This window comes from Camarhynchus parvulus, chromosome 9 (assembly GCF_901933205.1).
Source record: "Camarhynchus parvulus chromosome 9, STF_HiC, whole genome shotgun sequence".
NCBI classification, from domain to species: Eukaryota; Metazoa; Chordata; class Aves; order Passeriformes; family Thraupidae; genus Camarhynchus; species Camarhynchus parvulus.
The window spans coordinates 11,473,139-11,499,785 of NC_044579.1; the positions used below are offsets into that span (position 1 = coordinate 11,473,139).

At 43.5% G+C, this 26,647-nt stretch overlaps 1 protein-coding gene across 1 annotated transcript in view; it reads right to left on the reverse strand.

Annotated features, from left to right (window-relative positions):
- MB21D2 (Mab-21 domain containing 2) overlaps positions 1-19,909 on the reverse strand; it is a 56,325-nt gene extending 36,416 nt beyond the window's left edge. Inside the window, exon 1 of the mRNA XM_030954342.1 lies at positions 19,699-19,909. Within this exon, the coding sequence (XP_030810202.1) occupies positions 19,699-19,909 (211 nt within the window). The remainder of the gene's footprint in view (positions 1-19,698) is intronic.
- Between the last annotated feature and the right edge of the window lie 6,738 nt (positions 19,910-26,647).

A 26,647-nucleotide genomic window follows, 5' to 3' on the forward strand; every position in this document is an offset into this window, starting at 1 on the left:
CCCCTCAAAAGAGGAACCTCCAGAAACAAGTAAGACAAACATTGAGAGACTGTCAGCAGGGATTTTTGCTGAGATGCAAAGAGAAAAAGAACAAAACACCAAGCAACTGCAAACAGCCCAGTCAATGGTTAATACAACCCAATGCAAGTGAAAGTTAACAAAGCAGCAGAAGGCACAAGACTACTTAAAATGCCTCTGCTACTTATATCCTGAAAACATGTCAAAGCAAAGGTTGCAGTTTTCAACTGCTCTTTACACAGACTGGAGTACAATGAGACTCTGTCCCCAACCAAGAAGCCCTAGAGGTACTGGCAATATAAACCAAAAATCTCTATTTCAGCATGAAAAGCTGGTTTTGGTATTACTGCCTACCATTAACCTGACCATTGTGGGATGGCTCTGCTGGATGTGTATCAGGTGAAACAGTACTGCTGGTTCATTCCCTGCCAAGACCTCATCAGACAGTGCGGGTGCCTCGCTGGCCACAGCACCAGGAGCCACATGAAGATGTCTGTCAGCAGGTTCCTCTTCTGGGACAGAAATCTTGAGTAGCAAAGCCAGCTATTATGCTGCCTCTTTTCTGAAGCCTGACATTTGCCAATCTGGCAAGCACAACCTTGTCGGCAGTAATCGTAATGTGTATGCATCCTTTGGTGTCCAGAAGAAAAAACTAAAGAGATGGAGGAACCCAAGCTCCTTGCAGATTACACAGCACCACCAGGCACAGTACACCATTCTAGATCAGTGACTGAACTCCCAGCTCTTTAAAAGGTAGATTAAAAATACTTGCTGCACTGGGACAGAAAAAAAAAATTAAAAAAGCAAGGATTTAATGGCTCTGCTCACTCACAGTCCTTGAAAAAACACTGCAAGAGTTAAGTAGAAGTTAAGGTAAAGCTTAAGTTTTGCCCTCATCAACCTTGGCTGCATGTTTTCAGTGCCAATGAAGACACTGTAAGAGTTGGAAGAAAAATAAAGCAAGAACGGGCAGATAAGGGGATTTCACAGTGATCCAAGCCAAGCACTGCTGTCTTGTACTGTCCTTGAAAAGAAGTGAGAGATCTTTTTGTAGAGAGCACTAGAAGTACAAAATCAATATGTCTAGGAGCATTTTAGGTTGCAAAGGCCGCATTATGACCTGAATAATATTTAAAAAAATCATCTCTCTTTTTCTCTTGGGCACTAAAAACAACTAAGCAAACTTGCAAAAAAGACTCAAACCTTTCATGTACTTTCCTCCTCTTTTCTCAAACCCCATTTCAGTATCTCCTAGATCTAGCCTTCCCTCATGGCAAGACAGCACAGAGAAGTGTTTGAGTTTTTTACTTATATAATGCTTAAGTGTAGAGAAAACTGAGTCAGTCTGGACTGGAAACAAATTGTGTTGTAAACTGCTGTGAGTGATTAAAATTACTCCGAGAATGGTCTTAAAAATATAAACAGGACATAACAACAACTGGTTTCAAAGGTAAGCTGAAAAAGAGAATCCATAGCACCATTTTGAAGCTCACTTCAAGGTGATGAAGATGCACACTAGGAAGACTGGTGACATGGTCAGGTCTTCCATTGTGTGCATCTGCCTTCTCAACTCTTCACTGTCATGTGTGGAGACTTCAGTTTGTCTCACTGCTTGGAAAAGCACCTTCATAAACCTAAAAACCTGTCAAGAAATGCAGGAACAATTGCTCCATTTGCTGTGCTTCCATAAAAACCCTGTATAAATCAAGATGCTGGAGACATGAAAAGCTGAATCAAATATTGAAAAAACACCATTCATTATACTGATTTAGGAGAGGAAAAAATTCAGTCCCAACCTTAAATATGTCACAGTGGAAAGAATTGCATCGGAATGTGTGAAAGGAGACAAACCCCTCTCTGTTACAAATTGGAGCTAAACCTAAAGCACTGGAAAAAACAGAACTTCCTCTTTGTTTCCAAATAAATTTTCCTCTTTTGAAATTCTACTTTCGTTTGTTCAAGATTCTTTATAAAATGGGAGAAGCTAGAAACAAATGTAATTTTTTCTTAGAAGAGTAAAACTGAAACTAAACCTCCACAAACCCCCCCCAAGCAGATCTATTCTCCAGAAATTAGGAATCTGTATGAAATGTCCTTGACCTGAGAAAATCAGTTTAGGAGAAACCTACAGAGCACCAAAGGAAAGTTGGACAAAAAAAGTCTCTATGTCTTATGATACAGTGCCACGTACATCCATGCACCACCAGTCAGCCAACTGTTTTCATAATTAAACTTTTTTATTTGTGTCCAACAATTATCTATCCTTTCCCAATAGCCAAAAATAGTTATTTATGCCTAAAGAAATTTTGTTTCAAAATAGCCAAATGCAAAATTTGAAACATTGAAGAAAAGCAGCAAGATAGTAGTTTGCAAGCACGCCAGCTGGATGAGGAGATCACATTCTAGAATTATTATCATTTTTTTACTGGAAAGAAAAGAGCTTTGCCCTTACAGAAAATCAGCACCATGCAGTTTGGACAGAAAGCAATCACACCTCTAGATGGACAGAGAAAAAGAAGGAGGGAGGATGGGAAAAAGGGTGAAGCTTTTGTGCAACTCCACCCTGCCTATGAAATGGAAACAACTCACATGTCTTCCCTGTAGGCTGAGGCTGGGTAAGTAAATATTCACTTCCCTGGCATGTGCAGACAGATGCCTGCACCTAGGAAGATGGAGCTACCTCTGTGTGGCAGAGCATGCTGTGGTGTGACAGCTTGGCTCTGTCAGGTGTAAATGCACTTCAGGTGTTCAGAGATCTTCACCTCCAAAGCAGACTCTAGCTGGGGTCAGCACTGCACATGTACCTCATTTAGGAGTGCTTCTGGCAATTTACAGGTAAGGAAAATATGTGTGCTGAGAAAAACAGGCCATAAAAAATCCCAACAGTATTTAAATATAAAATAAAATGCCAGCAATGTACACTTTGTGGCCACAGTAAGACCCTTAGGAATCCTGAGACACTTCCTGACAGGTTGCTGGTAAGCACAGACTATTTTTCCCTCTCTGAGATAGCAAACAGGATCCAGCCCTCCCCACCACTTAAAATTCAATATTGCAAGAGACTGCATCTCCTCTGTACATCGGAAGCAATGGGGGAAGCGAACAAAGCTGCTTTACTTTCTCTAATCTTTCTCCCTTGTGTGCCTGCACCAGATGGTGCTGAGCTGCAGGTTGGAGAGAGATAATAAACCCAGAGGGGGGAAAAAAAGATAATATTAGGTTATAAAACAGCTGACCTTCAAATATGATGTCAGCTGCTATTTAATTGATGGGACAGGTCCAGACAGACAGACGCATGCACCCTGGGATGCCCATATTCAGCAACTCCCTTTCTAATATGGGAAGAAGCCACACAGAGCACTGAGAAAATGGACTGCTCAACCTTTAGAGATGTGAGAATGAGCAGAGAAAAAGTCAGAGTCTCCTTTTAACTTCAGACAGGCAGAACCACTTGTGGAAAGCATTCTTGCTGAAAGTGGTTTTGCTTAAACCCTGGTCCACGATTACCAGCCTCTACTGGTAATTGAGACCTGCCTTTCCCACCATAAGGGAAGTTAAATAACCCCTGAGTTAGACAGCACAGATCTTCCAGAAGATGAAAATTATCACATATTTGATTTTTTTAAGCTTTTGGCTACTCTGGTCCAGAAGATTGCTTCCAACTGCCATCACTGCAGGCACTGCTATGTACAGTGGTTCTAAACATCATATTAGGGACAGAAGTTAACCTGTTTCAGTCAAGCACAAGCTCTGGAAAATTCTGCCACAGCATACTGTAAAATTTTACAACCTTTTCTGATATGCGGATGTCAAACAATTCTTACCAGCCTAGTCTTGGATGACTATTTTCTAAGATGTCCAGCTTTGGGTTACAGCAAAACACACTAAATGGTACTCCTGCTGATGAAATGGAAAGCTAGGCTGCCATGAGGAAGATGGAGCAGTGTAAAGTGCATAGGCCTGAGAGTGGGAAGCCCTGGGTGGCTCTCTGCCTCCCCTGCAAGCGCAGCACAGAAGGTGGCATCTCCCCCTCCTTGGCAAGGAAGACACCTCCTGCCCACCTGTCTTGCATGTTCCTGAAAAGGGCTTTAAGGCTATTAATTGATTTAAGAAACATTAGATTCTGTTTTAGTGCTGCCACTGCTCTCTAGGCAAAGGTGACAAACACCAGCCTCAGCTAGAACACTGTGCCTCTCATGCACATCCTGGAGGAAGCATTTTGCCAGTCTCAAGAGAAATCTATGCAGAGACTCCCAGCAACAAGGGACAAAGCCACATTGAGTGACAACACTGAACAGTTCAGTATTTATTAGACATGTACAAAAAATAAAATAGCTTGTTGTAAGCAACTCAGTGCTGAAGCACTGAATTCCAGTTTTCTTGCTGTGTCAAAGATATTTCAATCAGGAAGGAACAAAGCCAAGAGCAGAGACACTCAGTCCCTGTGTCCCAGCAGAGTGTCTGCACCCAGACACCAATACAAACATCCCTCAGTCACATCACAGCCGTACCAGGCCTGCCTGGCTCTGCTCTCTGGAGCCAGACAGATGCCTGGACACTGGCCAGCACACAGGTCCCTCACCATCATCATCCTGTGAACAGCCCTGCAACTTGCCTCTCCTCTCAGAAACCAAAGGTTACTGGCAGAGAAAATGCCTTCCTAGGAACTCAGAAATTCTGCAGAGAGATTGGAATTGGGACAGCAGTGATTTAATATCTACCATTAAAAGCAGTTTAAAATTTTATGGTCAGAGATAATAAATCCTATCCAGACATTTGCAGCTTGCAAGCCAGGCCATAGGCAGGGCACAAATAGCTTTGCTGCAAGATGACCAGGAACAAATTTAACTGCATTTTATATACAGAACACAAGTCCTGGATTGCTTCAAACCCTTGCTTTGTCCAGCACCTAGATGAGCAGATGCAGGGTCACAAACGGAAGTGCTAAAGCAAACAATATTTGCCAGTTAAAATAGATGGGGCCAAGAAATGAGGAATAAGACCGAACAATGCTGACCTGTAGTGCAAAGCTGGAGCATTATCTTCCTTGGTGCACAACAAAATATCAGCAATCCTAAAAATAACCTTACATTTTCCTCCAGAATCACCCTGGGTTTTCATTTTGGTCCAGGCTGCTTCTCATCCTGCAGGATCTCAAACAGCTTGAATCACTGCCTAGTTATCAAGTGTGGCACTGAATGCCTGCATGTGTAGGAATGCTGCATTAACACAGTTTGGATGAGACTCCAAGATGCACTGTTGAGAGCTTTCAGAGATGCTGGTCACATGATTATTCTGCCCTGCTGAGGACACAAATTGCTTTGCCTTCCTTTGTCAGCTGCTTTTCAAAGCAAATAGAAGGACCTTCAACTACCCACCAGAAACAGAGATAGGGATGGACTAAGGAGTGTCCTTGTTACCATATCTGCTACAAAACAAACCCACAGACTCCTGCTGCCTTGCTGTGTGAGACACACATGCAGCAAAAGGCACACAGAGCTGTGCACAAGCCAAGCAGGTGGTGGGGCCTCTGTGCCCAGTCTCCTAACTTCCTCCCATATGGGTCAAGGGCAGACCTCCCACATCTTCCAACAGGAACTACTCAAGTGGCTGGAGGCTAAAGATGGAATTGCATCAGCATGGAGGGGACATCAAAAGAGAGAGGTTTGCATCAGTCATACTGGCTCTACCCTCCCACTTCTCCTCTTACCTCCTTAGATCCATTACTCCTGTAATTGTGAGCAATACAACATTAACTACAGTCTCTTCAATATTTCAGTCACTAAAGTTCTAATGCTTTAAAAACAAAGGAATTGGGAGAGGGGATGGTGAAGGGAGAGGGTTGAAGCTGTGCTGTGTCAGGGAAAGGGAAGAGGCCTTTCTCCAGCCCTTTGATGTTGACTCCTGCTGTTCTAAATGGAACCTTACCCAGGAAAATAAATCATTGGTTAAAGAATACTGCAAACCACAATGGGGTTTTATGCTGGCAATACCAACCCCACACCAGCTTCTAAAGCTCTTAGCTGAACAGAGGGTGAGCAGCAGCAACACTGTGCTGAAATGCGCATTCCTAAAATTCCCCAGCGAGAAGGCAGCTTAGGGGTCATTAGCTGAGAATTCAGGTTCAGATGTTCCATGGGACAGAGGTCAGGGCAGGGATACAACCCTCTGGCTCTCCTGCACATTATTTGAAAATCTTCAAGTGTTCTCAGTACTCTCTGTGCTCTCACAACCCACCACTGCACAAAGCGCATTTCACTCGTGTTCCTTCAGCCTGTGCTGTCTCTGGGGCTGGAGATCCACACTGCAGCACCTCCTGGAGATCTCATGGAAACAGCAGCCAGCAGCTCCCACCCTACCCCTGATAACCACTACATCTCTGTGATGAAGGAGAGTATTAATGCAGCAGAAACCAACAAGCCTGCTTGTTTCTTATTCCAAAGTGAAGGCAAAGGTGGGGTTTGTTCAGCTGAGCAGAACAGCCAAGCCTTGCAAGGAGGGCAGGAAAACAAGTGGGTATTTTTGATTTTGGTTTGGACCAAGTACCTTGAAACAGGATGGACATAGGAATATTTTCTGAAGAAAAGTTTAAAATTTGAAATGCAGAAGAAAAATTTCAAAATGCTCTACACCTGTTCAGTAACACTGCTCCTCTGGAGACAAAGGGGACTGGGAGGAGGGGATAACACAGGGGAAAAAAACAATGCTTCAAGCTTTTATCATCCTAATTTTAGAATAGAAATGGAGTCACTATACCTTTCTGAGTTTTAGAGCATAAGGAAAACAGAAACAAACATTTGATTTTTGGGTATATTTTAGAAAAAAATATGGCACACTAATACTTAAAAAGCAAAGCTGAAAGGTAGCAGGGACATAGATAACAAAATGTGAGAGTAAATAAAATCCCTAAATTCCACATATAGCAACTGGAAGAAAAGAACTGTGAAGGGAGGGGATTAATTCCTATTATTTGGTATAAGTTTTCTGATAAATCAGCTTGCAAATCAAATAACACAATCCCTTTTATTTAAAGTTATTCATTTACAGTGTGTAAGAGATACATTTTCGGCCTTAGACTCTGAGCTGCATTTGGCAGCTACAGTGCTAATAATTAACTGTTAAAATATCTTGCTCCTTTAGCTCACCAGCTCCCTTAAAATGTCTTGTGGCAGAAGCCAATGTGCTGTTTGACCAGGAAATCAGTTGTCTTGGAGACATCTTCACATGCTACAGCAGCTCAGTCAGTCACTTTGAGTGACGCCACCCAGCAATCTGCACATTACCTTCAAACACAAAATGAGGATATCAAAGCCACTGAAAGAGAAATCATCACCTGCAAGAAGCATGCTGTTCTTCTCTCATGCACTGTTAGCTGAAGGAAGAGCTGTGGCAAGATGAGAGTTCTGATCTCAAAATGCTACCTGCCTGTGTAATTAGGTCACTAAAAGGCTAATGGTGCTCCTGGTTCATACAACCATTTATAGGAAAATTATACTCTATGCTGGTCTTGCAGAATCAGTTTCAGGTCAAACCTGCAGGCATCAATTCTAAACCAGAAGGTTGCTATAAGATTAGACAAAGAGGAAATCCAGAAGTGTGACCACTAGCTATAACTAAACCTCTCAGATCAGAAAAATAGTTACAACTGTAAAGCCATTCTGAAGTACCAGGCACCAATTTACAAAGACTACAAAACAGTTATTTCCAAGGTAAACCACTAATCCACATTATATGACCCGATTAAATAAGATGCTTATCTTCTAGCCACCCAAATGGAATGCTAAAATGGTGCTATTCTTGGAAAGAAAACGTGGAACCAATCCTGCCCAGCTTGAAGATGCAGACAGGGATGCATCAAACTCCTCTCACCAGCTCTATACACATATGCAAAATGCCAAGGTAGAAAATGAGTCAAATGCCTCACAGATTAGATTCATGCCACTGCATGTCTGGGACCCCAAACAACATGTTTGGGATTCACAATTACAAATAATAGGGCATAATGTCTTTAGTTGCCTTCAAAACACCTCTCACGTGGCAATAGGCTTCTGTCAAGCTTTCTCCTGCCCCAAAAGTCAGGTTGGTGGTCTAGCAGGTGCTGGATCTAGTGCACTAAAAGCATCCTCAATTTTCTTCAGCACATGGTGTGATAATCCAACACAGCCAAAACTGACAGAGACTTATTCTCTTCCTGAGCCTCGAGGACCACTGAAGATGGTGTGCCCTAAAGACCTTATGGAAGCACAGAAAGATGCACTTAACGTAGCCACATCTTTGCTAACTCAATGACTTCTGAAACCACAAATCTATTAACCCTGGGTCTGCACATTTGCAGCACAAAATACAAAGAAAATTCTCCTGCATATCTTTTTCCTAGTATCACATATGATTTGGGAGTGGTCCAGTTCCTGTGCAAACAGAGGTACATGCAAATGCTGAAAACCTTCAGGAAGAAAGACACAGGCCCTGTATAGAACATTCCTGCCAACAGCTCCAGTTAAGGGTAAAAAGAAAAGCTTTGTCCCAGCTGTAATAAAAGGTTCCCCTGGGCAGCAAGAAGAGTAGTTTTGCTCACAGAATATGTGCATCTCAGCTGAATTAGTTAATGTGTGTTGAACACACTGAAAATTGTGAAGTGGTATATAAATGCTAAGGATTGTTATTTATTATTGTCTCGGTGCACAACAGCGGAAACCAGTGCCATTTACAGACACGAATTAAGAACAACAGGAGGCCTATCAACATGCTGTGGGTCTGGGGATTTTCTTCATTTGTCTCCCTCACTCCTGTCTCCTCAGACAGAAATCTTTTCCATAGGACTCCAACAGTCCCCGCCAAGCAGTGCTGGCCTTGGCCCAGTGAAGCCTGCCACACTGGAACAGCTCTGTTGGAGGGGGTGAGACTTCCACATAGAATAAAACAAAGGCATATGCACATTTTAAGGTAAAAAAAAGTCACTTAAAAGAAGTTGAGAACTCAGTGACGTACACAGAACAATAGTGATTCATACATATACAAGCAATGTCTTACAAGACTGGTCTCAGCATAAGAGCAGATTTTTAAACACCAATTTCTTTGCTTGAATTTTTAAGAAGCAGTTTAGATAAAAAGATTATTCCAGATTTTTAGGGTGAAGGAGTGAGAGGGTTTGTCTACTTTCTAAAGTAACTTATGAGTGCCCTAGTTCATAGCCAGGATTTAAGAGGATCAAAAATTTTTAAACTTTGATTTTCCAGACTAACTTGTAACTTAACTCTGCAGCTCTGATAGTGTGAAAATAGTTCTGTTAAGTGCTTCTATAGCACATACAAATCTCTCCCCAAGACAATTAAAACGACTGCACAGAAACAGTCTTTCTTTGATGTTACAAGCCAGTGTCAAAGGGGTTATTTTCAGCGTAACATTGTTGCCTCAACTGTAAATTTTGCACATCCACATAAATTCACAGGATATTAAGAAAAAATGCAAGTTCAGGGTCAAACTTTTACAGACAACTTATTACATAATGCAAGCCTCTGAGAGATGCTCAATCAAATTGTAATGGTTCCTTTTTCTCAATAATGCACTTAGATGTGCATTACAGCTTGCTCATTGGAAAAAAACATGGGCATTTAATTCAGCTTGTCAGAGACATGCTGTGCTGGCAGAGAGACCTGCATTCCTCTTATTTTCCTCAAGTAACTGATTGCTTAGCACAGGGTTGTCCTACTATCTACAAAATACAGATATTTCAGCAACTCAAGCTTTAAGGGCCGTATATCAAGGGGCCAATATCAATACCTGATCTGCCATTCAGCACACTGTATTGCAAGTGTAAAAGATGAATTTCAGAGGCCCTGAAGTATTGTTACAGTGACATTCCCTTCTCAATTTGCAGAGTTGCACATTTTTTGTTTAATACCATTAAACCAAAAGTTTATTTTAAACAGCAATTCACAGTCCATGCCAGAACAGAAAGCAAGCTTTGCTTGTATCTCCAGGACTAACTACTGCAGAGCAGTTTCTCAGCTATCCCTGCACGCAGATTTGCATCCACACCCAGGATTCGGAATCACATAGAATGAAGAGGGGTGGGTTTCACAGAATCTGCTGAGTTGGAAGGGACCACAAGGATCATCGAGTCCAGCTGCTGTCCCTGCTCAGCACCATTCCCAAGAGTCACACCATGTGCCTGAGAGCATTGTCCAAACTCTTCTTGAGCTCTGCCAGGCTGGTGCTGTGACCCCTTCCCTGGGGAGCTGTTCCAGCCCAACCACCTCTGGGGGCAGAACCTTTTCCTAATATCAACCTAAACCTCTCCTGACACAGCTTCAGGCCACTCCCTCAGGTCCTGTCACTGTCAGCACAGAGAGGAGATCAGTGCCTGCCCCTCCTCTCCCCCTCAGGAGGAAGCTGTGACTGCAGAGCTCTCCCTCAGCCTCCTCCAGGCTGAACAGACCCAGTGCCCTCAGCTGCTCCTCACACGGTTTCCCCTTGAGCTCCTTCACCATTCACAGCCCTCCTCTGGATGCTCTCTAATGCTTTGGTGTCTTTCTTACATTGTGGTGCCCAAACCTGCCCCAGCACTGGAGGTGAGGCTGCCCCAGGTCAGAGCAGGACAATCCAATCCCTTGCCTGGCAGGTGATGCTGTCCCTGAGGTAAGGTAATTAGGTTGTTGCCTTGTCATAAAAGAAAATCAGATTCAACAAGCAAGACTTTCTTCTCATGAAGCTGTGCTGGCTGTGATCAATGACTGTGTTGTCTTCAAAGTGTTTTTCAATACCTCCCAGAATAATCTTCTCCATAACTTTACAAATAACTAAAGTGAGACTGACAGGCCTGTAGTTTCTGGGGTCCTCTTTCCTGCCCTTCTTGGAAATCAGGAATGTTTGCCAGCTTCCAGACAGCTGGGACTTCTCTGGGTTCCCAAGACCACTCAAAAGTCATTAAGAGAGGTTTTGTCATGACATCAACAGGTCTTTAAAAATTCTTGGATGAATCCTATCAGGCCACACAGATTTGTAAGGATCCAACTGGAGCAGCAGATCCCACACAATTTCAGGGCACTGAGACCCCCTTGGTCCATCATTCCCCCTTCCAAACTAGTGTAAAGCTCTGTCAAGGAGCACCTCTGGATGAACAGAACCACGCCTTGCTCTGATGGTGGCAAAGGAAGAGGTGCATTTAGAAGGAAATAAGGGCATTTCCCTGCTGCTCACAGGACACCCCTTATTTCATCTGAAGCAGACAAATGTTAGCTCCCTTGTTTGCTCTCAACTCCAGATTCCTCAGTGTGCCAGACTATCCTGAACAATCATGTTCAAAAGTGGCAATGTACAAAAAAAGTTTACATGAATTAGTCACAAAGTACCTACAAGAGCTTACAAGATCACACAAAATGCCCTCTAGAACAGGTTCCTGTTGCACTGAGCTAGGGACAGAGATTAGAGTTATCAGCTTTGACACTCAGCAGGAATGTGTCACAAAGGATTAAATCATTATTTCATGAAGTGTCAGCAAAGGCAGCTTTCCTGCTGTTCTACCACTAACTTATACATTAATTAGTGGGGTACAAAACAAACACAAAATATCTCCAAGCACGTGCCTGTGGATGGGACACAGCCAGAGCTATCAGCACAGGATTCATTTCCAAAAGGAGTCACTCAAAGCATCACAAAGACATAGCTCTTCAGACTATTAAAATGCAAAGAGTAGAATTGCTGAAGGGAAACACACAGAAGCTAATTGCAATGTTTGTCTCAGCATTTTTGATAGATGTTTAATACTACTCCTTCACAACCTCAGAACCTGATTTTCTAAACCAGGTCAAATATGCATCACTGAAAAAAACATCCATCCTTGAGAGAGGGCTGTGGAGCACTGCCAAAAGATCCCACAAACAGGAACAGGAGAATTGAGACAAGACATTTTAGAACAAAAAAAAGCACACTGCCATGTCTTGTATTTTTCCCTTGCCTTCTGTTCCAGACTGCTGCCTTCTACTGAGTGGCATTGCCTGACACTGCTAAACTGCATCACCATGCACACTACAGACAGGATGCATTATTTAAACTAATTTGTCCCAATTTTGCTTTGGGGTCCATTCAATACAAAATAAGATTACTTGCTAGAACTGGGTTAGGTTGTAATCTCTCTCATAGAGGTTGAATTGTACTTGATCTCAAAGCCACTAGATCAACAACAAATGACAGGCAACTATTTGCCTCCATTATTTAAATACTTTTCATGGCAAGACTCTCAAAGCCAGACTTCCCTTTACATGGAAGAGTTGCATGATTAAACCATCCTGCCATGAAGAACTGCAGCACCACAGTGTTCCACTCTTGCAGTACCACCCCACCTTTCACAGACTGCTGAAGCACAGGAGACAAGGAAGGCTTCTCATAGTACCAAGGCCCTACTACATATGATTACATTCTCAAACTTGCATAGATCTGTATAAATTTGGGGGCAGTTCAGAACAGAGGTCTAGGGTGTCCTCACTCTGACTCAGTGTTTCACCCACAGAATGATTTTCTTAGGTTGAAATAGATGCCACCCACCTCCTGTTCTACCAGCTGAAGCCACCCAGTGCTGTGAAAATGTCTGCCCACAGCCGTAAACATGAGTGGGTGGCAGTAGCTACCACTGCTGTGTCAAAGACATGGATATTATGAACCTTAGAGCAACCAATCACCCCCACTCAATGGTATTTGTACTTTTGACACCAGTATGCTCATAACAAAATATGTTAACAACCTTCTAATTAAAGGCTTTCAATTAGGTTAAAATCAGACTGTCTGACAGTTGAAACAATGCATTAATAAGATCATTGTGACTTTCTTAGCATCCACTGTTTATTAAAAGCTCAAAAGTCAAATATGTTGGGAAGCAGGGAATCTTCTTCAAACTGAATGCTTCCAATACAACCACACAGTCACTGAAATAGTGCTTTGAAAGAACTGCAGAAAGTTTATCTACTGTAAAAGTACATGATTCAGAGACCTGCCAGTTTGGTTGAAGTACTAAGGCACAGATTAATCCACTCAGTCCACGACAATTGCTATTTACAGTAAAAGTGAACACAACAGAATGGTAGAAATGAAAGCAAACAGTGGAGTTCTCTTAATGAAACATAGCAAAATCCATAGCTGCATCTGTCAATTGGAACATCAGCTGCTGCTGATTTATTTTGAATGTCTCATAAGCTGCCTTCCAGTTCCATTAGAGAAAAAAAAAACCCAAAAAACCCAAAAAGAAACCAATGACAAAAAAAACCAACCCCCCGGAAAAAAAAACAATTAAAAAAAAAATCACCAAGAAACACTGACTGCCATATTTTTGTTATTTAGACAGTAAGAGAGGTTTGTGTTAACAGAAGTCATAAAACTTCACTGGATATAAAATCCATAGTTAAGATGGGGAACCTATGAAATATGGTTGTGAGTACCAATAAAGCTACAGTTCAGCTCCTGAACTCACACCACTACGAGTCATCAGGACAAGACTCAGACCAATAACTTGGGCCATGCAGCTAGAGGTCATTTTTCAGCTCTCTCACCCTTGCTCCCATGCAGGCTCACTGCTCTTTTCCCAACAAAGGACATTCTGTGAATTCAGCCTCCAAAGCTGCTTTCTGCTTAGCTCCCATGGTAGATCTTCTGCTTTTCCAAGGGAAAAAAACCCCTCCAGATACCCCCCTTTGCTTCCCCAGGACTCCATATACTCTACTTCTTGTTTCATACCCCAAAGATAAGCTAATTAAAGACAGTCTAAATGTAACATATTATGTTATACACATGAAGGGACTGTCACTTTCAAAGAATTATCTCCTTGTTCAGAGGAAAGCAGGACAAGGTACCAATGGCTAGAATTAATGGTTTTCTTTAGGACATGGAACTTACCACCCCAGCTGTTGCTAAGGGGAAACCCAGGAGACGTGTCACCCTATATAATGCACTCAACTCTTACGCCTCACCTTTCACAGCAAATGATCTACAGCTTTTGCTTCTCAAGTGAGCTTCATACATCAGCATCACCCAGACAAAGGTGATGGACTCAACAGCAGGTTATTTCTCTTAGACTCACAGAAACATGACAGGTCTATTCCAGAGCCTCTACCTGCAGCTGCCACCACAGGGTTTCACACAGATATGCTTGGAAGTGCAATTTGCCATCTCAATCACTGTTCACAGTGTCATGCTGAAGCAGCCCTTGCAACTCAAGACCCCTTGACAGGAGGTGAAAGGCAATTTTGGCTTTAGCCACATCTGCTTCTGGCACTTTCTCACCTAACCAATCCTGCAGAGTACAAACAGGGTCTGACCTGGGTAGGAGAAGATTCCAGAGGTGTGCCCTGGAAAACCATCTTTGCAGCAAAAGGACTGGGACATGCCTGTAAAGGAGCACCTCAATGCAAAAGTGCACATGTCAAGGCCCAAGAAAAAGTGCAAAAATTTCAGCTGTGCAGGAGACAAAGCAGGAACCTGGCATTTGTGAATTAAAAATTACAACAGATAAACCCAACTGTCCAAAAACTGATCAGCTTGGAGATCCTCTTTGAGAAGTCCAAGAGGACTTTTACCCTCTGAGTTTCCTCTAGACTGGACATTGTTGATGGGCTACTCTAGGTCTCTGAGTACACATCCAACCTGCAGATTACCAAAGCTATAATAAAACACGTCCTCCAGCCTTCCTGAGCAATGTTGGAGTCATCTATAATTTAACTTCACCTATAAAAGTAGCCAGCTGCTTAAAAGAAAGTTGAACAACTGGTTTCTAACTAGAATTGCCCTGAATATTTTAGCATTCACACAAAGTCACATAGGAAAAAAAAGGAAAAGTCAAAACCTCAACAACTCCTGTATCCTGGTTACCATCCTCCACTGTAATTACAAAATTGCCCTTAAAACATAATTGCATAATTGGGCTTGGCAAGTATTCTCCCAAATCTTTTACAAATATTTCCACAGACTGAAAGAACAGGCGGTGGGCAGTCTGACAAGCCTGCCATGAGAATTTGTGCCCTCAGGACATGTTCCTAGCTATTACACTAAATACTTTGCATCACAGACTAATGTTTCAAAACAGTAGTCGAGCAAGTAAAATACCAGCATCTTAAAACAAACTGAGACAAAGATTTTCAATCTATTTTCAATATGGACCAAGAATCCCTTTGAACAAAGAGACAGAGGAGGCTACCAAACCTTTTTTAACTAATTCCCAATGAGAAGAAATTGGTTGATTTATGAAAGGTACAACCAAATAGAAGCTACCAATGTTTTGTAGCCTTACCTTACCAGTTTAGTACACTGTCCCCTACTTAAGAGAAACAAAACCAGCAAGAAACGCCCCAGCCTCAAATGCAAATACAGAAACATGTGGTCTGCAGGGAGAGGAGACACAAGTGAAGCCAGAAATGAAATCTGTGATAGAGTAAGGTTGTTTTTAACAGCTGTGCATTATGCATTCAGCAGCACAGGGAATGCCAGCAGGGAGCCTTTATTAACATAGGCCTCAGAGTACAGTGTGCTCCTATCATGATTGGCTTCTCTTGAGAGAAGGCACACACACACAAAAGACTTAACCCTAGAGAGATCACTCCAATCCTGTTGCTATTTCATCAGCTTGACACTACAACAGGAAGCAGAGAATTTCCATGATGTATCCCAGACACATACCTAAACAGGTAACACTTCAAACAACGCCTGAAATCCAACCTACAATAGATTTTATCAGCAAGTTATGGCAGGTAGGGAAGGGGAGAAAAAAAAAGCCACACAAACCCACACAAGAGTCACACTGCCAATGCTGTTCTGCAACACAGACCTCAGGTACAGGGGAAACTGGAAAATTCTTTCCTTGTAGAAGCTGCTGACAAAGGCAAGCCATTGTGAGGACACCTGTGTTGTGAGCACAGCGATCTGCACCTCCAGAGCACATATTTTAGGGGCCCGTGAGGCCAGGAAACAGCTGGAAGCCTTGCCACAGATGCAGGGGCTCAGCAGGGTAGCTCACTCCATTTGGGAATCTGGTATTTGCAGCAGAAATAATTTGCTGATGCCGGCCCTGCTTCCACTCTGACTTGCCTCTATCACAAACACTTGCTAGCACAGCCAGCACAGCAGCAGGCAGACACCAGAGAATTAGGAAATTATCTTAGAATAGGATCACCACCTCTCCTGTATCAGGTGCTGAGACAAGCTCTCTAGAGGTCTTGTCAACAGCTCTAAGTTGCAGCTGGCTGCAGATGCTCAAAGTATGGCCTCTCCTGGTGGGCACTTCCCACAGAAGTAACAAAAAGACACACTAGAGGCCTTAAAACCCCAAAAGGCCACTTTAGCATCAATTTAAACTGGTCCTTTCCCTGATTTGATTTCTCAGGAAGGAGAATGGCATGAAATGTCCTAAGCATCTGTCTTCTGGCTCTGCTGACAAGTCTCATAGCAGGAAATAGAAACAAAACACCAACCTAAAGAGCTTGAAAACTGCTCTAGATGACTGAGCCCTGATGTGTACCTGGAGTGGAGAACATAGCTCTATATAGTCTGTACTAATTAATACATCTTTGTTCCTTTCTCTTGTTACTATATAAAATTCTAGAGTCGGTATTCCAAACAACATGAGCTGGTTTGGGGCAGCAATAGCACTAGAAATTTCAAGGAGTTATTTTATATGCAATGTTCAATTATGTTCTCTCAAGACCATAATACATGGGTTTTTTTAAGCCTACCACATCTATGCATTAAAGCACTTTTTACTTAGCTGCTGAACAGAAAGAGACAGGCAATGTTTATTAAAGAATTTCCTGAAAGTACTTGTACTGCAAGAATAATACCCTCTAGGTCAGGCACCCTTAAATGGTTTTTAATATGACTGCTATGCACCTCCCATTACAATGGCAGCAAGTACTTTAAAAATCAAAATATCATTGACTGTAATAGCATCATTTGCTAAAAATACTCCTTTATCACTTTTTATGCACAAACCCCCCAAAACTGAGTCATCAGGGGAGTAAGTAGTTATCTCCTTTCAAGACTAGCAGGTAGAGACTTGGTCTCAGCCTGTCTTAGCCAGCCCTCTGCCCAGCACACAAGACTGTCTTTTCTCCACTCTTTTTCTTGGTTCCTACAGCCTTTCCCTCCTCTGAATTTCAATTATACCTGAATCAAAGAGACAAGAATTTATCAGGCATAGCTCAGTGTGAGTACAGGAATTTACTAACAAAGGCACCAAAATACACCTGTTGTTTTGGTATAGGGTGTTGGCAAGACCAGATGGTCTTGGTGACTGTGAAAGGGACTGTGAATGGCCAGGAACCACCCACATTCAGAAAATACTCACTTCTCCCACCAGAGAGGTAAGTCATTTGCAGTCCTAGTCTAAAGCTTGGGATACAAGATTTTGGACAAACACACGACAAGTAGTGCCTCTCCCTAATTTTCTCACAGTCCAACTCTTTAGATCTCCCAGAGTTCAGTTACTTATAGCCAGGGCAAGACAACACAGATATAAAAGAGTTAATACAAATTAAAAGCAAAGTCTGACCTAGAGGGCAAGCCATGCAGAGTACAAACATCTGAGAATCTTCACAAGGTCTCCTCACCTATCATTCATCCACCAATTACACACCAGTGTAATTAAATCAGGAAAGCTATGTTTAATTTTCCTATCATCACCCGACGAGATAAGAGCAGTACGTATGGGAGAGATCAGGCACAGGGGAAAGAGCTATTTATTAATAAGTTAAATCCTTTTAGATTTAAGAGCCTCTCTTGCTAAGAAGGATCTGGGCCACAAACACAACTTCTAGCGTCCAATGCAGGCAAATCAGACATCCCATCTCCATTTCTGTCCTGGGCTCAGTCCTCAAGTCTCTTATTTTATTCCAAAACAAGACTTACTTAAAATTATCAGGTACAACTTAGACAGAAATAAAGTTTTTTTGTTGAAACAAATGGTTTAGCTATACATTTAAAACTGAAGAATGCTCATCTCCCAGTCATTATATTAACAAAGACAACCACATTAATTTACATTACTTCTAAACAGCCTAAGGCTCCCTGTTTCGTGAACAGCAAGGCATTAGAGTGTATTTGCAGAAATACAAGGCATGCTCCAGTTTATTCTTCTGTCTTTCTTCTATTGCTTTCTCCTACACGAGGCAGGAAGAAATTCCGTGATCCCTGTACCCTGCAAAGACTATTAATGCTTAAACAGGATCATACAAAGCTTTCACTACTTGCTAGCCACAGCAGCTATTGCTTTTTTCTCTCCACTCTTCTTTGCTCCATCCCATCCATCCACGTTTCCTCAGCCAGTTATTTAAAGCCCTGATTGAAAAATGTATCAGATCATAATGCTGGATGACTTCCACCAGATCACGTTTTTATGAAAAAAAATCCTACAGGCTTTGAGGCAACTGTGGCTTCACCACATCTTTTTTGTTGTTGTTTAACTGGGAAGGGGGAAATATTTATAACTGCCACTATAAATATACATGCTACTGACTTTTCAACTTGTTGTCCTTGTTCTCAGGCTAAATTTAGTCTGCTATATCCTGTCCAGCCCTTGGTGAAAAAGCAATACACATATAAAATTGTGCAAATCCCATACAATGGGCAATTATACTGATCCAGGTACCTTACAAGATAACCAGTGGGACAGATAGATTGTCATTACAGTGTAGGTGTGTTCATGGCTATGGAGGAAGTGGTCTATCCTAGCGACAATCCTTTGAGACAGAAAATAATAATTATTGCAATAGGACAGCTCTGTATTTTTGGATGAGAAAAGTGATGTAGGTTATTCAGAGTGTACATGTAGATCACACACTTGGTGTGTGCCGAGCATGCTTTAAGGGTGTATGTGCACCTCTGAGCTACAAAGAACCATTCACTGCCCATAGCAGCTGTTTACACAAAAATGTTGAGAGAATGTTTAAGACAATGACTGAAACTTGGATGACTGATTTCAAGGTCTAATCTGCACGTTAAAGAGCATCCTTTTGTATCCTGAAGGCTCTTATTCGTCTGAGTGATTTCTTAGTAAATTCACGACAAATATTTATCAGAAACTGACTACCTGGAGAATCAGAGCTGTTAGTCATTCTACTGTTACTCTTAAGAAGCCTTAGTCATGCTAGAGCCCAGGTGATTTCCGCAAGGGCCAACACATGCTTCACCCTGGTTTAAGGATCCCTGCCTGCGATTCAAAGTTTCACACAGATGAAGACTCCCCCGCCACAATCTGACTTGCTCCACTCGCCGCGAGTTTTGCAACCTAAGCAAGAAAGGCAGTTCGGGAGATGCTCCTGTACAAGCATCCGCCGGTCTAATAACCAAAATAAGCGGTCCAGAAAAAAAAATTAAAAATCTGTGCTTCCTATGTCTCGACAGTTGAGGGTAAAAACAATAAAGGGCCGGACTCGCCTCGCCTGCAGCTCTGCTGGCTCGCCGTGTTTCTCGGGCACCGGTCAGCTCTGCGACCCAGCCTTTCCTCTGTGCTTATAAATACATCGCTGCCAAAGGCTAGTCGGATAGGAAAAATTAGTTTCCTGGGGGTGAGAGCCGCCCTGTGACCGGGGACCCCCCCAGCCCGGCGCGGGTGAAGGGTCCGCTGGTGCCGCACGGCCGGGAGCCCTACCCGGGGGTCCCCGGCCAGCATCGCCCCCGCCCCGCCCCGCTCGGTCCCTGCCCTACCCAGCATGGAGAAGATGAAGTCCTTGGCCGTGTGGATCTCCAGGGCTCGCTGGTCGTCGTACTCCCTCTGATCGTGCTTGGTGAATTCCTGGATGAGTTTATTTAATTCCTCCACCCTGGCTCCCGATCGGAAATCCAGCTCCGGGAAGGGAGGCTTGCTGGTGGTGCCGGCGGACCCTGCCTTGCTGGCGAGAGGCGCCGCCATCTTCATGCAAAAAAAAAAAAAAAAGGAAAGAAAGGGAGAGGAAAAAAAAAAAAAAGGAAAAGGAGGGGTTTGCACTGTTGAAATGGAAGAATGCGAGCGGCGGCGCAACGGCAAGCCCGGGCGCGGGGCTGGCCGCCGGCGCGGAGCCCGGAGCGGCGCCGGCCGCCGCGATCAACAAGCGGCCGCGCGGGGCTCGGCCCCCGCCCGCGGCTCAGCCCCCGCCCGCGGCACCGCGGAGCCGCCCGCCCGCCCGCCCGCCGCCGCCGCGCCGGGGGAGCGCAGCACGGCACAGCGGGGCTGCCCGCGCCGGCCGGGCCGCGGGGGGGTGCCAAGCTGCCGGCGTCACGGCGGGCGGGTGCTGGGGCTGGAGCCAGACCGCTGGCTCGGGATAAAATTCTCTTTTTTTTTTTTTAATTTAAATTTATTTTAAACTTCAGCGAAAGCCTTGTCCTGAAAGTGGATTAATAACTGGCTCTGAACTCTGCTCTTCCCACATGTTCCCAAAGCATTCAGTGTTTATTCCTTTTTAGCTTGTTACGCTATCTTGAAGGTTGCTTTATATATACAAATATGTATATATATAAGAAATTATTTTATGGTATGTCCTAGGAGAAATGACCAAGATAAAGTACAGTAACTCCTGTGCTTGAGACCAACCCTGCCTCGAAGCTCCTGGGAGCCACATAGACAAAGGATAGAAGGGGAAATGGGATCTCGGAAGGCTTGCCTGAGGTCAAGTAGCCTGGGGCAAGGAGCCCAGACCTCTTCATCCATTTCTCCCATCGACAAGACTGCACCCTTTTCTTCCGTATGTAATTTTAATGCCTTCTAACTTTTCAACCGGCAGTGGTTTTTCTCCCTTTAGCCTGATCTTCTGTGCCTTGACCCATCATTGAACATATACAGCATGATCCATTACATGTATTAGTGCATCCCCTGGAAGAACTGTCTTTCTGCCCAGGGAGCGTACAAATACATTGTTTCTGTCTTCTGTTCTGTGGCATTTAGATGCCACGGATGTAAACTGCTTGGATATGTAATATCCTCTCAAGATTCTTGGCAGGAAAAAAAGCTCAGTCTCAGACTATGGTAAAATGTGTCTACCAAAATCAGGCATGAGCATTTGGATAAATAGTTGGAAGGGGAAACTAAGCTCAGTGTGAAGAGGTTACAGGCTGGTGTGCCTGATACATTGTAAATACAGATGCCAGTCTTTAAACCCGAGTTTAGGGGTGTTGCCTAGCTCCTCTGAACCGTTACCTTGGTCTGAAGTTCAGCAGAACGGTAGGTTTGGACCCTGTAACAGAAATCACAAACCATTCAAGCAGAACACCTGGTGCCTTTGGCTTTGTCCTGTAGCCACTGATACCGTTTTGGGCACTGATATGCTCATTATCTAAGAAATGATGTCCCAGAGGTACAGGCAGGACTGTGTGTGTGCACATGCCCTCTGCTGGGTACACGGGCCCTGTTGTGCTCAGACACTGCTCGCAGCCGACAGACACACATCGACTTCATTCACCATCGGAGCCTCGGTGATCAGCTGCCTTGTCACATGAACCTCTGACAAGCACCTTGTCTGACTTTGACCAACCACCTCTCCTCTTTCTCCCTCCCCAGGAAAGCCCACAGAAAAACAAACAAACAAACAAACCCCAATTAACTGATGGCAGTAGCACCATGCAGGATCTGACTTGCAGAAGAGCAATTAGCAGTGTGCAGTGTGGGCGGCCTGCCCTGGGGGATTAGTTCTGCTAGCCCGGCTCAGCCCATGTCCTCCGCTCTAGGCTGCTGTGGTCACTGCCTGTCTGAGCTCTCGGGACCTCCTGCCCCTGCCAGGGTTTGAGAGCCCTGGTGTTGTTTCCCCGCAGTTTCTTGCCGGGGTGACAATCTCATACAGGCGGACAGCTCCCTCTGGTGATAATGCTGCTCCCACAGAAGTCACAGTAGCTCCTGAACCCCAAGCTACTTCAAGACCTGCCCTGTCCATCTTTGAACACCTCTTAGTCTCCTGTGTGCCTGTCATAACCATTTTTAGCTGTGGGGGTATCCTTGTTTTCCTTTCACGTGGTGCCAACCTCCAGCAGCTCTGCCGCATGCATCACTGGCACCACTTGGGCAAAGCAGACAGAACTTTTTATACCAGTTACAGTTTTCATCCCCAATCCTCTTGCCTCATCCTTTTCAAGCTGATGATCTCCACAAGCTTCATGGACCAGATAGCTTTCTTTCCTAACCATATCCTATTTGCTGCACCATGTTTCAGTACTAGAAGTTCCAGTAATTTCTTTATGAGCATTTTTCTCAGATTCTGTCTTTCGGTGGACCTCCAAATAGTCCCATCAACTCTCCACCCACATCAACTATAGACTGACATTGTCATTTTCCTCCCTCTTCAGTTAACAGGTCTAAATCCCATTCAGTGACAACTTCATAGCTAGTTTTCATTGCCTGAATTCACTAAGCACCTGTGGAAAACAGGAAGTACTTCAGAAACAGCTAACACCAGAAGCAATGGCCATTTCAGTTTGTCTTTTTTAATGACACCTCTGCTTGAAGTTGTAGTCACCTTCATACTTAGAGAAAATTTCCATTATATCAGGCTCATAGCTGCTCCATGCTTCTTGTTCATCTGAATTTGTTTTATTCCTGGTACCATGCATTATCCAGAAATTGCTCAGATCCAAAAATTTGCTTCATTCAGTGTCTGAGCTCAAACCAAGACTGCTCACCAAGAGCAGCATCAAGCAAGCAGCTTTAATTTTCTTCAAAAGTCTCTGACAGGTACTGCATCTCTCTACCTCACCTCAGTGCTAAGCTAAATTTTGCTTCATGAAAAGCAATTGTACTTGTAAAAGATCCTTCTTACCACCTTCTCTAGAAACCTTTGAATGGGTTTGGATTCCTCAGTGGCAAGTGGGATCTGCCTCACCATCATGTGCTTGTTAATACCCTTGAAACTGCATCAGCTTGCAATTTTACCTCATCACATCAGTGTAATTTAAGATCTCTGAATAAATACACAGTTAATTCAAGTCTTACGTAAATCAAGCACTGGGGATTACTTGAGCAAATAAATGAGAATGAGATTGCAAATAGCGTTGGCCCGGAGTTTTCTACCAAATCTTTTTTCTTTCTGAAATTGAACTCTTTGTGGAAAAAATGCAGCATCCTCAAAGCTCCTCTTGTGAGCATTATCTGGGATCTGGAAGGAACCTATGGTCTCTGCTGTGCTAGCCCCAAGACTTGCCAATGAGGACATTCACCTTATTTGGGATAGGGATTGACAACCTGGATTACTAAACTGCTTCTCACCTGCACTAGAATCTGTGCTCTCCCTCTTACATTCACCCTTCCTTTCTCCTGTGTGTTCTCTCTTTCCTTCAAACAGCCTTCCTCTTTTCCTCCTTCAAAATAGACTTCCTCTTCCTTTTTTCTTGCAGAACAGATACCCTTTTTCCAATGCCACTTACAGCATTCAGAAATACAACATGCCACAGAGAAATGATGTGAAAGAGAAGAAATAACTATTCTCACTTCTGTAGCATGACCTCAGACCTCAAAAAGCTTTTTACCCTTGAATAGGCTGTCTCAAAAACTGCTGGATAACAAGTGAGTATTAATGCCATCATCCTAAGACTGGCAAAATAGTACTGCAGTAGCTATGAAGAGCAATTGGCCCAGGGTACCAAGGGAGAAAGACCAGGCAACTCATGGCCTGATGCTCAGTGCATTTCATTTATGTGCTGTAAACTGTAGAGGGAATTAATTGGAGCAAGAGCCAGAAATAAGATGGAGCCTGAGATACATCATCTTAGAGTATTTCACTGCAGTTGGTAATTAGAGCATGATGAAAAATGAGCTAAATTCATCCCTCATTTCATGGAAATTGTACCCAGTTTTTAAAATTTCAAAGGAGACTCCAGAAAGTCCTGCCTTTTCTGTACTTAGCATCGCAGCAGCTGTAGCTCAAAGCTTCATGTGGCATGGGACTTCACCAGGAACAAAATTGCTGACTGGAAGTGCTCTATTTTCTCCATCTGGTGGCTGCAATTTCTGCTTTGTATTATTGCAGTACCTTCTAAGCTGTTCAAGAGTCCTTTGTGCCTTGTGCTGCACAAAGCTGGTCCTGGCCTATAGAACAGGCTGTCTGTGCAGATAAGGAGTGACAGAGCAGGGAAATGAGCTGCTCACATGGAGAGAGTAGCTCAGTGGCAGACCAAGGATCCTGCTGTGCCATCTTCCTCCCTCTCCTCCACTGTCTTTGCACTCAGCTGTGCTCTTCCTATTGATGGCTGGATCCTGGCCAATCCTTCTCCCTTTTCTTCTGCCTGTACACTTTGTCTGTGGGACCTCAATTCCCAGGTCTGCACCAGTCCCAGTAGGAAGGAGCCCAGAGAAGCACCAAACCTGGTTTCACATAATTCAGGACCTCACTTTCGTTGAGGTGGTGATATCCTAGTGTCCTGCAGCTGCTTCACCACTCTTCAGATCTTTCCCTCCATAGCAGTCCCTTGTCTGGTTCTGTAGCAAGGCATTTTTGGGACTCCTGGACAAAACTGGAATGTCAGAGAATACCATGATGTAACCAAAGCACTCCTTGTGCTTCTTTGTGCCAGGTCTTCCCTTCCTTCTGATGCCAGAAACTTTGCCTGTATTTCATACACTCCAAAAATATCTTCAAAACAGCACTTACAGGTAGCTGTCTTCAGGCATCACAAGGCTGGGATCTGCAAAAGCTGGGTTTAGTGCAGACTCGGGGCACACAGGGTCTTTCAGATGAAGTCTGGACTCATGACATTTCCCTGGCTCTGCTTGTCAAGTTACGTGCTTTAAAGGGGCAAGAGTTTGAGGAACTGCAGTCACAGAGCCCCATCACAGCACTTCCAGACTCTGGAGATCTGGAACTAGCAAGGAATTAGGCTCCTGTTTTGTATTCATGGTTCCCTCTTGATTTCCCCCATTTTTAGGGTAAAATCAGCTCAATTCTAATAACTAATGCCACCTGGAGCTGTCTATACATGGGACATGTGTGGTCACAACTATTAAATTTGTCAGCCAAACTAGCAAGGATTATACTCAGCTGTGTCCCTCTCCAAATATCTAGTGTCCCCCAGGTGTCTCCCAGAGACAGTGACAGGCTCTGCTTCCTCCTTATTCCCCCTCCAGGAACCGCAGATTTTGTGTCTGTAGCTAAAGATCTGGATGATTTACAGGCACAATCTCAATATGCCAAGGATTATGTCAGGCCAATAGCATCCAGCACACCTCACAATCTTCAGACAGTTTTTAAAAGGTGTGTGTTGCTTCCTTGACAGACTCAAAATTCTTCTCCAGATTAAAAAAAAAAAAGCCTTCCCCTGTGAAGAGTTGTGATCTGCATGCTGCCAGTAGAACACAGCATCGAGCCATCCGCATGGCAGAGGAGCTGTGCTCATTAAATTTTTTTGAAACAATAGCACTGCATCTGTCATAGCCAGCCTCAAAGTACCCATACTTAGGATGCTTAAGACATTTTCTAAAAGAAAAGCAGATGCTTTTAAGTAAGGTTCTAAGAAGCAAACTCCCGATTCTCAACCAGTTTCAGACAACAACTATTGAAAGTCCCCAGGTGGATCCTTTACTGTTCTTGCCCCAGTCTATTTTTTGTCTTTTACTTAGGTGAAAATGTACTAGTGATGTCTTAATCTCATTATTGTGAGGTGTCCTCAGATCGTAGCAAGGCACCTTTGAAGTTGATCTGAAAAACTTCACAGTCTCTAAGTGGGCTGGCTCAGGACCTCTGTAAGCAATGTTTGTATAGATTTCTGCCACTCATTTCCTGGATTTATGTTAATTTTCTGTCATTAGATTTATTTTGAAATTGGGATTTTCTCAAGCAACAAAATTTGGATTCATATCTGAGCAGTGCTTTGCATTGCAGTGCTGCACTGGAGCTAATGCTTTGGTACAGGGATATGACCAGAACATTAAATCCCTCATCCATGTGCAAATTTCTCCTACATGGAGAGGATACAGATTTGGTGTTTGGGTTTGGTTCCATATGTGATAAATAAATGTTGGTGGGGCAGTTTGGGGAACATAAACAGTATGACATGCTCCCTTATACATCTATATGCATTATGTATAGCTTCTCTACTCACTGCTGTTGTTCACTTGTAGCTAATTGCTTGTATTACAATAATAGCAAAACCCACAAATTACAATCAGGGCCCTATTGTACTGGAAAGCAGATATAAATACAATGAAGAAGTGGTCATTAGCACTTCTGTTTCATTTCCTTGTGTGCTCAGACACCTCACTCAGTGACTGTCTTCCCATGCAGAAGCTCAGAAACGTTCCCAGTGGGTCTGTGCCTGTAGTGATGTACAGACCCACCAGACCCAATTACACCATTTCTCGAGCCACCCCTCTGCTCACAAGCTGACTACCAGCAGCAGTTTAAGTTTCACATCGTATTCTGCAGCTCTTGAGCAGATTTCAACACAGCACTTTACATGTAAATTCAGTAAAATAGCAACTGTGATGTAGACATACCTGCTACCTCTTTGGAGCCTCGTAATGTACCAGTCTCAGCATCATTTCTTACTTCAAATCCCATTGTGTAGTGGCCACAGCTGAAAAATGGCTGTAGCTGTAAAAGATGGATATATCTCCAAGTTTGAGAACAAGAAACACTCCAACACCCAGACTCTTTCCTGTGAAGAACACACTTCTTACTAGTTGTCATAAGGGTGTGGGGAA